This window comes from Taudactylus pleione, unplaced genomic scaffold (genome assembly GCF_031769625.1).
Source record: "Taudactylus pleione unplaced genomic scaffold, aTauple2 ptg000005l, whole genome shotgun sequence".
NCBI lineage: Eukaryota > Metazoa > Chordata > Amphibia > Anura > Myobatrachidae > Taudactylus > Taudactylus pleione.
The window spans coordinates 28,168,026-28,180,272 of record NW_028284408.1 but is presented as its reverse complement, the minus strand read 5'-3'; the positions used below and the strand labels follow the sequence as shown (position 1 = coordinate 28,180,272).

General features: G+C 42.8%; 1 protein-coding gene across 1 annotated transcript; it reads right to left on the bottom strand.

Annotated features, from left to right (window-relative positions):
* Window positions 1-848: 848 nt before the first annotated feature.
* On the bottom strand, window positions 849-9,148 carry LOC148543318 (protein S100-B-like). Its single transcript, XM_088448999.1, has 3 exons — window positions 9,044-9,148; window positions 4,489-4,624; window positions 849-2,835 (listed from the first exon to the last, which is right to left on the bottom strand). The coding sequence occupies exons 1-3, from the start codon at window positions 9,094-9,096 to the stop codon at window positions 2,692-2,694; spliced, it is 333 nt and encodes a 110-aa protein (XP_088305125.1). The 5' UTR covers window positions 9,097-9,148; the 3' UTR covers window positions 849-2,691.
* Between the last annotated feature and the right edge of the window lie 3,099 nt (window positions 9,149-12,247).

The window sequence follows — 12,247 nt, the reverse complement described above, 5'->3', positions numbered from 1 at the left end:
CCCTCTCAACAGCTGACCCAGGCTCCTGCCAGACCCCTAGAACAAGCCTGAGTCTGGGTAATTAGTACCCACTTTTGGTGGCCCTGATTGTGTTTACTCGCTAAATTGTTAGTCATTACCTCTTCAGTATGGATATTACATCCTGCAAAACAGCTAAAACTGTAGCTCTTAAAAAAGCACAGATTTATTCAGATTTATTATAGTCTAATGACTATCCAACAGATGTTTACATTTTCCTACTGTATTAACCTCTACTACTTCCGATGGGAGGCTATTCCACTTATTTCAGTGAAGCCATATTTTCTTAAGTTTCCCCTAAATATATTACCCTCTATGGGCCTGATTCAGAGTTGTACATTATGTCGAGGTTTTCGCAAATGGAGCGATTTCTTGCCACTGCCCTTGTGCACACTGCAAGTCTTTATCCGCAGTATGATTGACAGGCAGGGAGCGTTTTGGGGAGGCAACAGAGAATGTCGGCTAAATACACAGGTGTGACTCAATCGCTTCGGGGGTGTGTCACATCACCTGTGATCTCAGTTACAGCGGCCATTCTGAGTGATCACAGACTCACACAAGGAGTCGGTGTTTGCATGATCTGCGTCCGATGCTGCGTAGGTGTACACAGTTGTGGATAGCTGCAATGGCTCAGGTGGGGGTCTCACTACAAGTCAAAGTCACTATTGCATTAGCAGATTTCCGCACATCCACAGCTGCGAGCATTAGCGTACAACTCTGAATCAGGCCCAATGTCCTCTTGTTCTACTGCTCTTCTGAATAAGAAAACGTCCCAGGTGTAACAACATTAATAAAAATTACAAGTAGTTTTCAATATACATTTTATTCAGATTTGACTTTTAGTTATAAAATGCAGTTTCATGACCATCAAGGCCAGACTTGTGTCACATTTGCGGAATAACTTAAAGTCCTGCAGTTTGATGAATAAAGCATGCTAGTTACGCCCAACCACCAAGACACATTTATGAAAGGGTTCCAGGAAAAAAAGCATTGTAACCCATAGCCAGCAGATGGTTACTTTCTTTTTGTAAACACCTCTAGAGAAAGTGTTTGGTTGCTAAGGGTTATAGCACAAATTTTTCATTTTCAAAAATGCCTCCAAATGTACAATTAGTATATTTATCCAGCAGTGATAACTCCTTTTCCCTGCATTTTGTCAGAAACAGGGATTATCACTATTTCCTACTATTTATTAAAGGGGTTACAACAGAGAAATCATTGATTTCCCATGTGGTTCCTTTCTGTTCTGAGTTTACCATGTCCCTATAGCCTGTTATGGGGACTGCGGCGTGTTTGCAAATCATTAAAGCTATCTTTAACGTAGTTTGTGATAAAAAGAACCATAATGCCATCTGAAAATAGTATAATGAGGATGGCATTATGAATACTCACAATTCCCACTGACATCTGTACACTTCTTACTAAGGTTTGTACATATAGTGTTCAAAAAACGTTACCAAACTTACTGAGAATGTACATCCTAATCTCGCTCATGCCCAGTATGGAGGTAACACCAGACTCGTGCATGCTGACCAATGCATTCTACAGAGACGCCTTTTGCCTGAGTGTTACAGTACTGGCGACGGCTATTTTAGACTTTGGAAGGGGAGCCTAGACCATCTCGCAGGTGGCCTACTGTAATACATTGTAGCAGTACATCATTCTTTATTACTGTCTTATGCAGCGATACAGAATGTTAAGAACCTCAGCAAACTAAGTATTCTTAAAGCAGGATATAGGATTTAACAAAATAATATATAAAGCCAAAGGGGATAACTCACATGTTATAACCTCAGTGATGTCACTGGCTCCTATTACAATTGCTTCAGCTGACAAAGGGGGTGCCTTTATGTTGCATGGTACACTTTGGCGCTCACTGTGAATAACTTGTGTTGTTATTTTGAGCTGCCAGTCTCTGACCTTTGCACCTTCTTCTGCATGTAGGGGCAAACACTAGCAAGTGCAGTACAGTAGTGACATGTCCAGTACTACTATTAGCTGGCCCCCTAGGACGCCAGGGTTTAGGAAGCACGTAAAACACTGAAGGTCTGATTCAGAGGTGTACGCTACTGCAACCCCGACTGCATCTTTTGCCGCAGCTTGGCTGGATCTTTATACTAGTGACGCAGCTGATGGGAGTTGAACAGAGACGCCCAGCCATCAACTTCTTACCTGTAAAGAAATCGGCTGCTACTTCTTTATGTTGGTACTTGGCAATAATTTGGTGCCAGGCTATAATGTGAAAGCCAAGTGCCACACTAGGGCATTGTACCCTAGGCAATACCTTCCTAGCTCAGTGCCTGCCCCAGCCCTGAGAAAGGGGGTGTAGACTCTAGTTAAGCCGAGTGTAAAAGTTGCAGTTTACATTTTCCTGATGATGAATATTGTATATTTTCTCCAAATGCATCTAAATTAATAGACTAATATGAATAAAATGCTGTGTTGTTATTAACAGAGGAGCAGAGATGTTAAATGGTGGTTGGGATGGTTCTGTGCTGTACTGTACACACACAAGACGTGTGCATGGTCCTCCATCACTATTACTTCTTAGAACTATACGACAAATAAAATGTATATAAAATATTGTCATACAGCCATAAAATAAAATAACATTTCAAGGCTAGCCATAGTAGTAGTGCATGCTGTCCGTGGCTTCTCCCCAGCTCTGTGCCATCACTGTGCGCCATGGAATTCAGAGTGGCATGCCGATGTTACCATGGCAAACAGTGCAGCAAATTCACTGAAATCTATTTCGAGGTCATGGTTTGCATCCAAATCTCTGAAAATTACATCAAGTGTTTTGGAATCCTTTATTTTCTGGGGATAGAAAAAAAAAAATTATGAACACTTTTTACTTTAATTCATTATAGCATTTCAAGACATGTATTAAAGTGCTGTAAAGGTAATAACATTTGGAGTCCAGTGGTAAGACCACCCAGATAAAGGCTTTTGTGCCACCTAAGTGCAGGAGCAGATTTGGAAATTACAGTGGCCCCGGAAAATAAAGTGAAAGTGACCTCATGTAGGCGGAGCCAAGTCAAATGTAGGAGGAGCCAACTCAAAAGAAGACTGGTTTAGCATACCATTAGCCCTAGTCACACTGATCATAGGTGCAGCCAATGCAACATGAAAAGGTAAGCAGAGTAACAGCAACAGCAGCTGTTACAGCAGACAAAGCTAACACACCAGCATTGTATTGGAGAGTACACAGTAGCCAGAGTCAGAGTCATGTGTGTGAGCGGAGGGGAACATTGATATTTCTTTCCTACATTAGCTAGAAGTATAAGTGGGGTGCAGCAAAGTGACCCCAACCCCTGATAACCTTGACACCAGCTTCAAAATTGCTATAAGGCCCAAAACCTCTAGTTAAATACCCGGCCTCAGTTATTATAACTGGAAACATAAGGCGCAGAGAGAAAAGACAGTTTTATACCTGATTTATATGAATAAGAATGGTTTGTGTGCTAGACTACATGGGACTTAGCATTGTACTCAGATTATATTAGGTCTAGCTAAAGCTTTATGACAGGTACACAGTGAAAGTTATCAAAAGAAAAAAGGGCAATACAGGCGCTAAACAGAGAAGATGTAAAAAAATGAATTAGTATTAACTGATATACCTAGAGACCCGCTGCTTCCAGTGAGGAGCTGACCCTCATAGAAATAATGCACATAGAAAAACAATAGATTGAAGCACAGAGTCAATTGGTATATATATATATCATGAATAAAAAGTATTAAATAAATACTATGGAAATTTAATATACTGAAAAACAAATTAGCATAAAATCAAAGGTAGGAAAAGTTGACAAATAAACATATAAAAATGCACATGTTAAAATACATGAACATAATTAAGATGACATGAGTCAATTGGTAACCGCCGCACACTTCTTGTAATGAATTCAGTTATCAGCCAAAGTAGCAATTGGATATTCTCCTGATAATTGAATGTAACCAAATGTTGCAAAACTTGAAAGTGAGTGTAACTTCCTTTGGAACCATAATAGAGGGTTCTGAAACAGTAAACAATCCCAAATGTGTCTTGGCAGGAGTCCTGATCTAAAGTCCCTCTGTAAATCAGCCAATAATTGGATGTCTGGAAATATTCCAAAAATCTCCTTTGCTGATCGATACCCCCGTGTGCCACAAAACACCGCAAAAATACCACCTTACATTAAATCAACATCACAGTAGTCCATAGGTGGTAATAGGTCCCAACACAATGATGTTTAAAGAGATGGAGTACTCACAGTTGCTAGCAGTCTTTTAACACTTTAACCTACTACACCGTGAAAGTTATTATACAGAGATGAAATCTCCATGACATATTTGTCTAATGCACCTGATTTTTTCTGGGGAAATATTGTATTATTTTATATTATAATATATTGTTGTTATATTATTTTGCTAATACATTGAATGTCTTTGTCATATAACCCTGGGTGTGTGACCTAACACATTGCTCACCTTCACAAACGTGGACATCTGGGTGTTTATCAGCTGTTTCAGATCTTTTTTCCTCAGCTTGCAGTTTGCCCCAGAGTAAGAATGGAAGACCCTTATGATATTCACCATGGAGTTTTCCAGCTCTGTCAGTTCTTGTCTGTGAGACACAGAGAGGGCTATATATGAGTACAGATGGCCACACATGTTCTGATATTGCAGCTACTATTCTAACACCATTACAATAACACTATTGGTCATATATCGCATCATGGGCCTGACTCAGAGTTGTACATAAATCCAATTGATTCTGCACAACTCCAATGTTTACTTATCAGAGCTTGTGCAGGCTCTGTACTGTGCGTGAGCCGATCACTGAGTGCGACGGCGATTGCAGTCCCCCCTAAGCCGCAGAATGATTGACAAGCTGCGGATGTTTGGGGGCGGGGAAGGGGCGGCGATGGCCAGCGTTCTTGAAACTGGAGGCATGTCAGGCCAGGTTTTACAATTTTCCGTTCGACGCAGCACCGGATCACAGAACCTAGTTCCGTCTCCTGCAGCATTAGCATTTGTAGCACAGCCGCTGCGTTCAACTCTGAATCAGGCCCCATGTGCGGAACCTAAAGCACTACAATGCCCACAATGATCGGATCATTTTTGCACATTGTGAAAAATGCAGTTGGAAGATGAGGATTCCAATCAGTGTGAGAACCTTCCGGCAGCACTACTCTCATCTAACTTAGCCACCCATGGGTGGGGCCAGACTGCATAAAGATTCTGTCACTTGGTTCTCTTCATAAACGTTAGCAAACGTGCTGGAGGGCATTACAAGCCATTAAATGAAAGTAAACTGAAGGCAGATTCCACATTAAGTCTACATGATGTACTGTCCCGCCATTACATAAATGATAGTCATGGTGATCTCTTAACGCTGCGAAATGCAGCAATGACAGATGGTTATTACCATGACAAAAATGCAGAGTTTGATAAATAGGCTCTTATATCTTCTACAGGCCACTTGTGTCTCCCCATCTCTACCACTCGGGCTTCCTGCCTTCACATCCTCTTGCACTGGCTCACTTCCCTTACATTAGCTCACTCCTCGTGTTCATCCATTGGTCACCACTTTCCTTACACTAGCTCACTCCTTGTGTTCATCCATTGGTCACCACTTCCCTCTAGATTGTAAGCTCCAAGGAGCAGGGTCCTCCTCCCTCATGTTCTCTCAGACTACTTCTCGTGCACACCAGCGACTCTCTATACCTCCTCCTGCCCCCGCTCTCCAAACCTTCATTACTTTTGCTCCTCTTTCAGCGGCTCTGAACCTGTTAGTTGCACCCGCGCTAATGGGTACAGCATTGGCTGAATATTCCCCTTGCACCCCTTCCTTCCGTAGCTGCACTGTGAATTGATAATTGTAGTGCTAATTGTTATCGGTTTACTAAAGTGTATTGATATGGTACTGTTTTACCATGTGCTGTCTATTTGTCAGCCCCATGTATAGCACTGCGGAGCACTTATGGCACCCAATAAATATGTCATAATTATAAGCTTCTTTGAGACTGCTACAACTATTGACCATGAAATGGGATTTGTGGCAGGTAACTGTGTCTGTCAGGCTAGGGTAACAGCGAGGAGCATGGCAAGCAGGAACCTACAAAATAAACTGGGCTTAATGTGGCGTAACGTGAAATGGGGGCACTGTCTGACATAAAGTCAACTGGGAGTACTATAATGATGTCGTAATCATGCAATCGCTCAGTAAAATCGCCCAGTGTGCACGCACCATTAGATTGCCTGGACTATAGCTGTCGGAATGGGTATGAATCCCGACCCCAGAATACAAATCCCGACCCTGGAAACCCGACAGATGAAGATCCCAATGGAGAGTGGTAAGTACCCTATCCTTCCCCTCTCCCCCTCTAACCTTCCCTTGGTGGTGCCTAACACTAATCCCCTCCTCCCGCACCCTAAACCTAACTACCCGGGGGGGAGTGCCTAACCCTAACCCCCCCTCCTCGCAGCCTAACCCTCCTGTGGGAGTGGTTAACCCTAACCCCCCCTTCCCCAGGAATATGGACAATACTTATCCATCCGGATGATCGGGACTGGGCAGTTCGGGATTCCGACGCCGGTATCCTCTTCTCCTTCAGGATATCGGCATTATGCCAACGGCCGGCATCCCGTCTGCTGGCAAACTAACTACATCCCATGCTGTCTGTTTGTGGTTTTAGAGTGCTCATGCATAATTTCTATGGCGTTATATATATTGCAGCTAGAAGAGTTCAAAGCTTCCACAGTTCACAGCTCAGTTCACAGCTCAGTTCACAGCTCACAGCTCATAACCTCTTGCCTGGTGTGGTCACATCAGATACGACCATGCCAGATTGGGCTTTCCCTGACATGGTCACATCTGATGCGACCAGTCAGAAACGTCCACTGAGCGGCTGCTGGAAGACGTACTTCCAGCAGCGGCCAATCTCAGAGGGACCTCCTGGCCCATCTGCACCCATGGCTCCTCCTCCAGTGTGTGACGATCACTGCTGGTCGCAGTGATCAAGCATCAAGCAGCCTGGTGGCACGCTCCACCCAGTGGTTGCCCTCAGCCCCCTACTGTATACTATTTACTACTTGTCTATCCACATTATTGAGCAGCTAACCCACCTCTCCAGGCAACCAACCCCCAGAAAGACCACTCCTCTGCAGCCAAAAAACCCCGGGCAAGCAAAGCCACCACCGGCAGTAGCCGAACTAGAGAGTGGTGGACCCAGATGCAAGAATATGCTTTGGGCACCCCTATGCAGTTCCCCCAGTAGTGGTCCCCCTATGCAATGCCCCCACTAGTAGTCCCCCCTATGCAGTTCCCCCATTAGTAGTCCCCGCATGCATTGCCCCCAGTAGTAGTCCCCCCTTTACAGTGCCCCCAATAGTAGTCCCCCTTATGCAGTGACCCCAGTAGTAGTCCCCACTATGCATTGCCCCTAGTAGCGGCCCCACCCTGTACAGTGCCCCAGTAGTGGCCCCCCCATACAGTGTCCCCAGTAGCAGCCACCCCCACCTATGCAGTGCCCCCACAGTAGCTGCCACCCAAACTATGCAATGCCCCCAGAAGCGGCCACCCACCCTATGCAGTGTCCCTTAAATAAAAAAAAACAACAATTTACCTGATCCACGCTCCTGCCGACGACCGCCGCTGTCCACTCCTCCTGGCCGCTCTGCACTATGGGAGAGATGTCATGACAGGGTGAGCCGGAAGGCGGAGCTCATGAGTGAGCTCCAGCCTGCTCACTCCGTGGATGACGCAGCAGCCAATGAGAGCCTGACAGACTTTCATCGGCTGCTATAACAAACATACAGCCGCCACTGGCGGCTGTGTGTTTGTTACTCTGTAGTGTGGACCGCGATTTTCAGCCCGGGGGTTGCTGAAAATCTGGTCGCCAGGCGACCAAATCTGGTCGCCTTGGCGACTTGGCCCCCGGGTTTTGTCGAGCCCTGTTATAGTATACTGTGTTTCAAAATATTTTAATAGATGTTCTTGTCCTAATTCAATTATGAAAAAAAGGTAATTTCTGAGAAAAAAACTTTAGCCAGTTACTTGAGGAACAATGTGTCAGGGTCTGCTGAAATACAATATACATATTACAACTGAAGAGATTTTTACTGAGTGCTTTTGATTCTTATCCAAAAAGCCAAAGACTGTCAGCATTTCAAAAGCCACTCCAACAATTAAAGTGCACACGTGACATCCATTCCATTATACTCATAGGGGCCCATTTATCAAAGTGTATTTGAGGTAAAATCCCCGAAAACACCCGTTTGCTTATTGTAACTAGTAATAGAAAGCTACTTTGACATTAGCTACACTTTTGCGTTTGTTACTTAAGCACAGAGTGTAATACGTGGAGAGAGCTTCATTTAAGCCAAAGGAGGTGAGAATTTGATTCTCATACACAAGGACCCGTTTGGCACCACAGATGGTGTAATGGTTAGCATCACTGACTCACAGCACTGAGGTCGTGGGATCAATTCCCACCACGGCCCTAACTGTGTGAAGTTTGTATATTATCCCCACGCGAGGGTTTCCTCTCACAATCCAAATATATATACTGTTTGGTTAATAGGCTCCTGACAAAAATTAACCCTAGTGTGTGTGTGTGTGTATGTAAGCATGTGGTAGGGAATATAGATTGTAAGCTCCACAGGGGCAGGGACGGATGTGAATGGGCAAATATTCTCTGTAAAGTACTGGGGAATATGTGTGAGCTATATAAGTAACTGGTAATATAACTAATAACAAAGTACTAAGCAATTTGCAAAGTGAAATAGGACTCTGATATATATCAGCATACAATACTATAACTGATTCATGGATAGGCACATTGCAACATTTCTAACTAAATCAGAGCTAGAGCATCAAACACAATTTTCAACCTAGTTACAATATTGACAGTAACCATCTTATAAGTTATAACAATACTCTTGATAATTGTGATAACAAAATAATTATCTACCTATCCATTCATTTATCAAAGACAACAACATTACCATATTAACCAATATCACAAAGAAAACACATTACCCATCTGCCAAATTCGCAGTGCAGGTACTTTCTGGCTTCCGTGTGTTCTCCATACTTAGCTGGAGCTGGGATCAGGGCTGCTCACTATGCCTACCGCACCTTGCAATGATCAGACTCCTCTGCCACACTGTCCATTAGTATACACTACTTGGTTATGTAATCAATAACCACTTAAAAACAGTTCCTTCCTGCCAATCCAGAAGGTCCAAAAGTGCATACAGGATACTAATGTATTGCAAGCATTTTTTATGAGGCTTAATGTATTTCCATATACTGGAATTACTTAGCATTCATTACTGATGTTAAAATCTTAACTGGATTCTTTGTCCACAGCTATAGGAGGAGTCACACTGGCAATTCTTCTGTAACGATGTCAGTAAAATTCCCAGATGAAAGTCTCATGTATTCCCTCAGACATGTGATAATTATTACTGGAGACTGCTGCCAGTGATACAGTATTCCTCATACAGAGGCTCATTTACAGTTGGGCGCATGAGTAAAATGCAATATACTTTCAATTCTATATATACATGTACATGCGTCTTCATTAGGATGCATTTAAAAAGCATCAAGACACACTTAGAGCAAATCGTGATACAGCAGCATGATAGCAATCTTTCTGATCATTGACTTTGTGTTGATGAATGGCATTTTACGGTTAAATAAATGATTTAAAAAGGGCATGTCTTTTCCCACAGAAGTGTTAAGGCTATGACAGGTCACACTATAACACGAAAACACACAGCATGTTATAATGGGGATGATGTATAAATAAATCTAAAGATGGAGAAGTTGCCCGTAGCATCCAGTCAGCTTCTAACTAGCAGTTATTTAATACATTCTATAAAATGATAGGCAGTAGACTTCTACACGCTTTATAAGGTTTGATGCATCTCCCCCAATGTGACAAAGCCCTACCCATACTTGCCTACAAGCTTGCGAGCATCTCACAGAGGCCTGGCCTCGCAGCACGCCCCCGTCTGTCAGTATCCTGGCCGAGCAGAGCGCCGGGAGGCGGAGCTGCTTGGCCAGGGTTTAAGGCGGATTGGCCCATCTGGCCATTGGCCCTTCTGGCATTTGCCAGAAGGGCCAAATGGGCAGTCTGGCCCTGCTGCTGTCTATCACACATGTCAGTCACAGCACTGCCGGGGCTAGTTACTACTGAGCACATGCACATAAAACCAAAAAATTTATTTGGACAATTACATAAATACATTTCTAGAACTCACTCCTAGCGTGGAACTCAATCAGGCATGGAGTTTGCCGCTTGTGGAAAAGCTTCCGGTTTCGTGCCTGGAGCTATTCAATTGATCAGTGTTCTCCCGGCGGTAAACCATGGTTTAACGTGCATTAACCAATAGATTCCACGCAAAGTGCTGTAATCTATGGATTTCCCAGAGCATTAAAATGTCTCACGAAGCTCTTTCCTGTTTTAATGCAGATTTTTCCCTGCAGCTCCTGATGCTGCAAAGAAAATCCCCCCTCTGGGGCTTAGGGCGGGGTTGTTATTTACTTATTTACCGATATTTGGTTTCAATATGTCCCAATGAGGGTTCAGGATCTTGCTGGGGAACATAATTGCTGGTGTTAGTTCTCTAGAAGCAGGTTCATCATTTTCTTAGATAAATATGAAGTTGTTAATTCTGGTTTGTAGAATAATATGGCTTGTGGCTCATGGCCTTGATAGCCTTCCTGAATGTCTTTCAGCTTATCCATTGGTGGCGGGTGGAATGGTGCGGATGTAAAGTGCTTTATACCATTACTTTGCAAGAATCCCTGGAATTTGTCTGAAACAAACGTACACCCATTACACTGCACAACAATGAAAATGTTTCCGATGTGAAAATAGTTACTTCTAATTGATTTCAGCATGCAAAGAATGAATTTGACATTTAAAACTCTCAGTTAGCTCTGAATTCCGAGATATAGCCCATTTATGACGATGTAGGGGTATTCCTAGTGACGTAGGCAGGATGGAGAGAATCTTACCAGCAATCTGCACTCCGCGTAGAGGGGTGGGGCTTAATGACCTAATTAAATTAATCAGTTATTTGTCCCCTCCCCTATTCAAATATATGCGATTCACGGGATTACCCACACAAGATAACTGTGGTGCACTGAGTGACAAGCATAGTGAGCGATTCCACCAAGACATTTCAGCAATGGAACAAAGATATCAGGGTAGGGGAATCACTACTGTTGGACAGTGACAAGAGATGCCCCAGAAGAGGAGTACAAGCGACAAGCAAAGAGAAAGCATCCCCATGAATAGGCCACTATATTACATAGTACTTTCATATGCTGTATGTATGTTTTGTGTTCTTATTTGTGATTGATTTAATTAAAACAACTGTTATTTATTTTCTATCAAGAAAATATCAGATTATTTTAAAATAGCTTTTCACTATGACTATATTACTAATGTACATACAGTATAGTGCAAGTAGTGTAGCTCAAAAAATAGAGCTAGTAAAAACATTCTGAAATCATTTTAGTTTTTCTTGACCTCAAATTAGTAATGTAGGACTATTTTTAGAAAGGAAACAAATTAAAAGTATTAATTTGTTGTACAGTGTTATCACTAATATTTTATTTTGGTAACCCATTGCTGAAGAATATAGTTTGGAAAAACATCAATAAGTCTTAGAAGCCAAAACTTCATCTTGTGGACTTCAGGCCACTTGAAATGTACATCTACTGGAATATATGTGCATAATCAATATAACCTTTTCCCTATGGAGATGAGGGTCATTCCCAGGGGTGTAATGGAGCTGGTGGAGGTGCATTTTCACAATCAGTCGATCTGACCATTGATTCCAGGTCACCATACATAATTTCTAGTTAAGGCCTTCATGCAATTTTTTGGTAGGCACTATAGTCTAGAACCACACTGTTCTCTGACATATAGACAGTTGATATCTTCTTGCTGAAAAACCAGGAACAATGATTTGCCATGTTTTGGACAACATGTAACTGTAATATCATAGATAAGAGTGGACCATTTCTGGTTTTATGGTTGATGGCAGTATAAGTTAGTGGAAGCAGTTGTACAAAAATCCAGTGCTACATATCTTCTTAGTCCATTTGGATAGACTCATCAGCTTGTTGTAGAGGGGATCATGAAATCCATCTGTTAGAACTCGGCAGCTCATGAGCAGCGAGCAGCCACCACCCACTTCCAAATCTGGATGATTATGATGCTTT

Bases quoted from the DNA above. Each gene is read 5' to 3' on its own strand.
- LOC148543318 (XM_088448999.1), bottom strand. From the start codon at position 9,096: ATGGAGAACACACGGAAGCCAGAAAGTACCTGCACTGCGAATTTGGCA. The intron at 4,625-9,043 runs GTAATGTGTTTT...TGTGTCTCACAG, and splicing joins ACTGCGAATTTGGCAGATGG to ACAAGAACTGACAGAGCTGG. The intron at 2,836-4,488 runs GTGAGCAATGTG...TTCTATCCCCAG, and splicing joins AGATGTCCACGTTTGTGAAG to AAAATAAAGGATTCCAAAAC.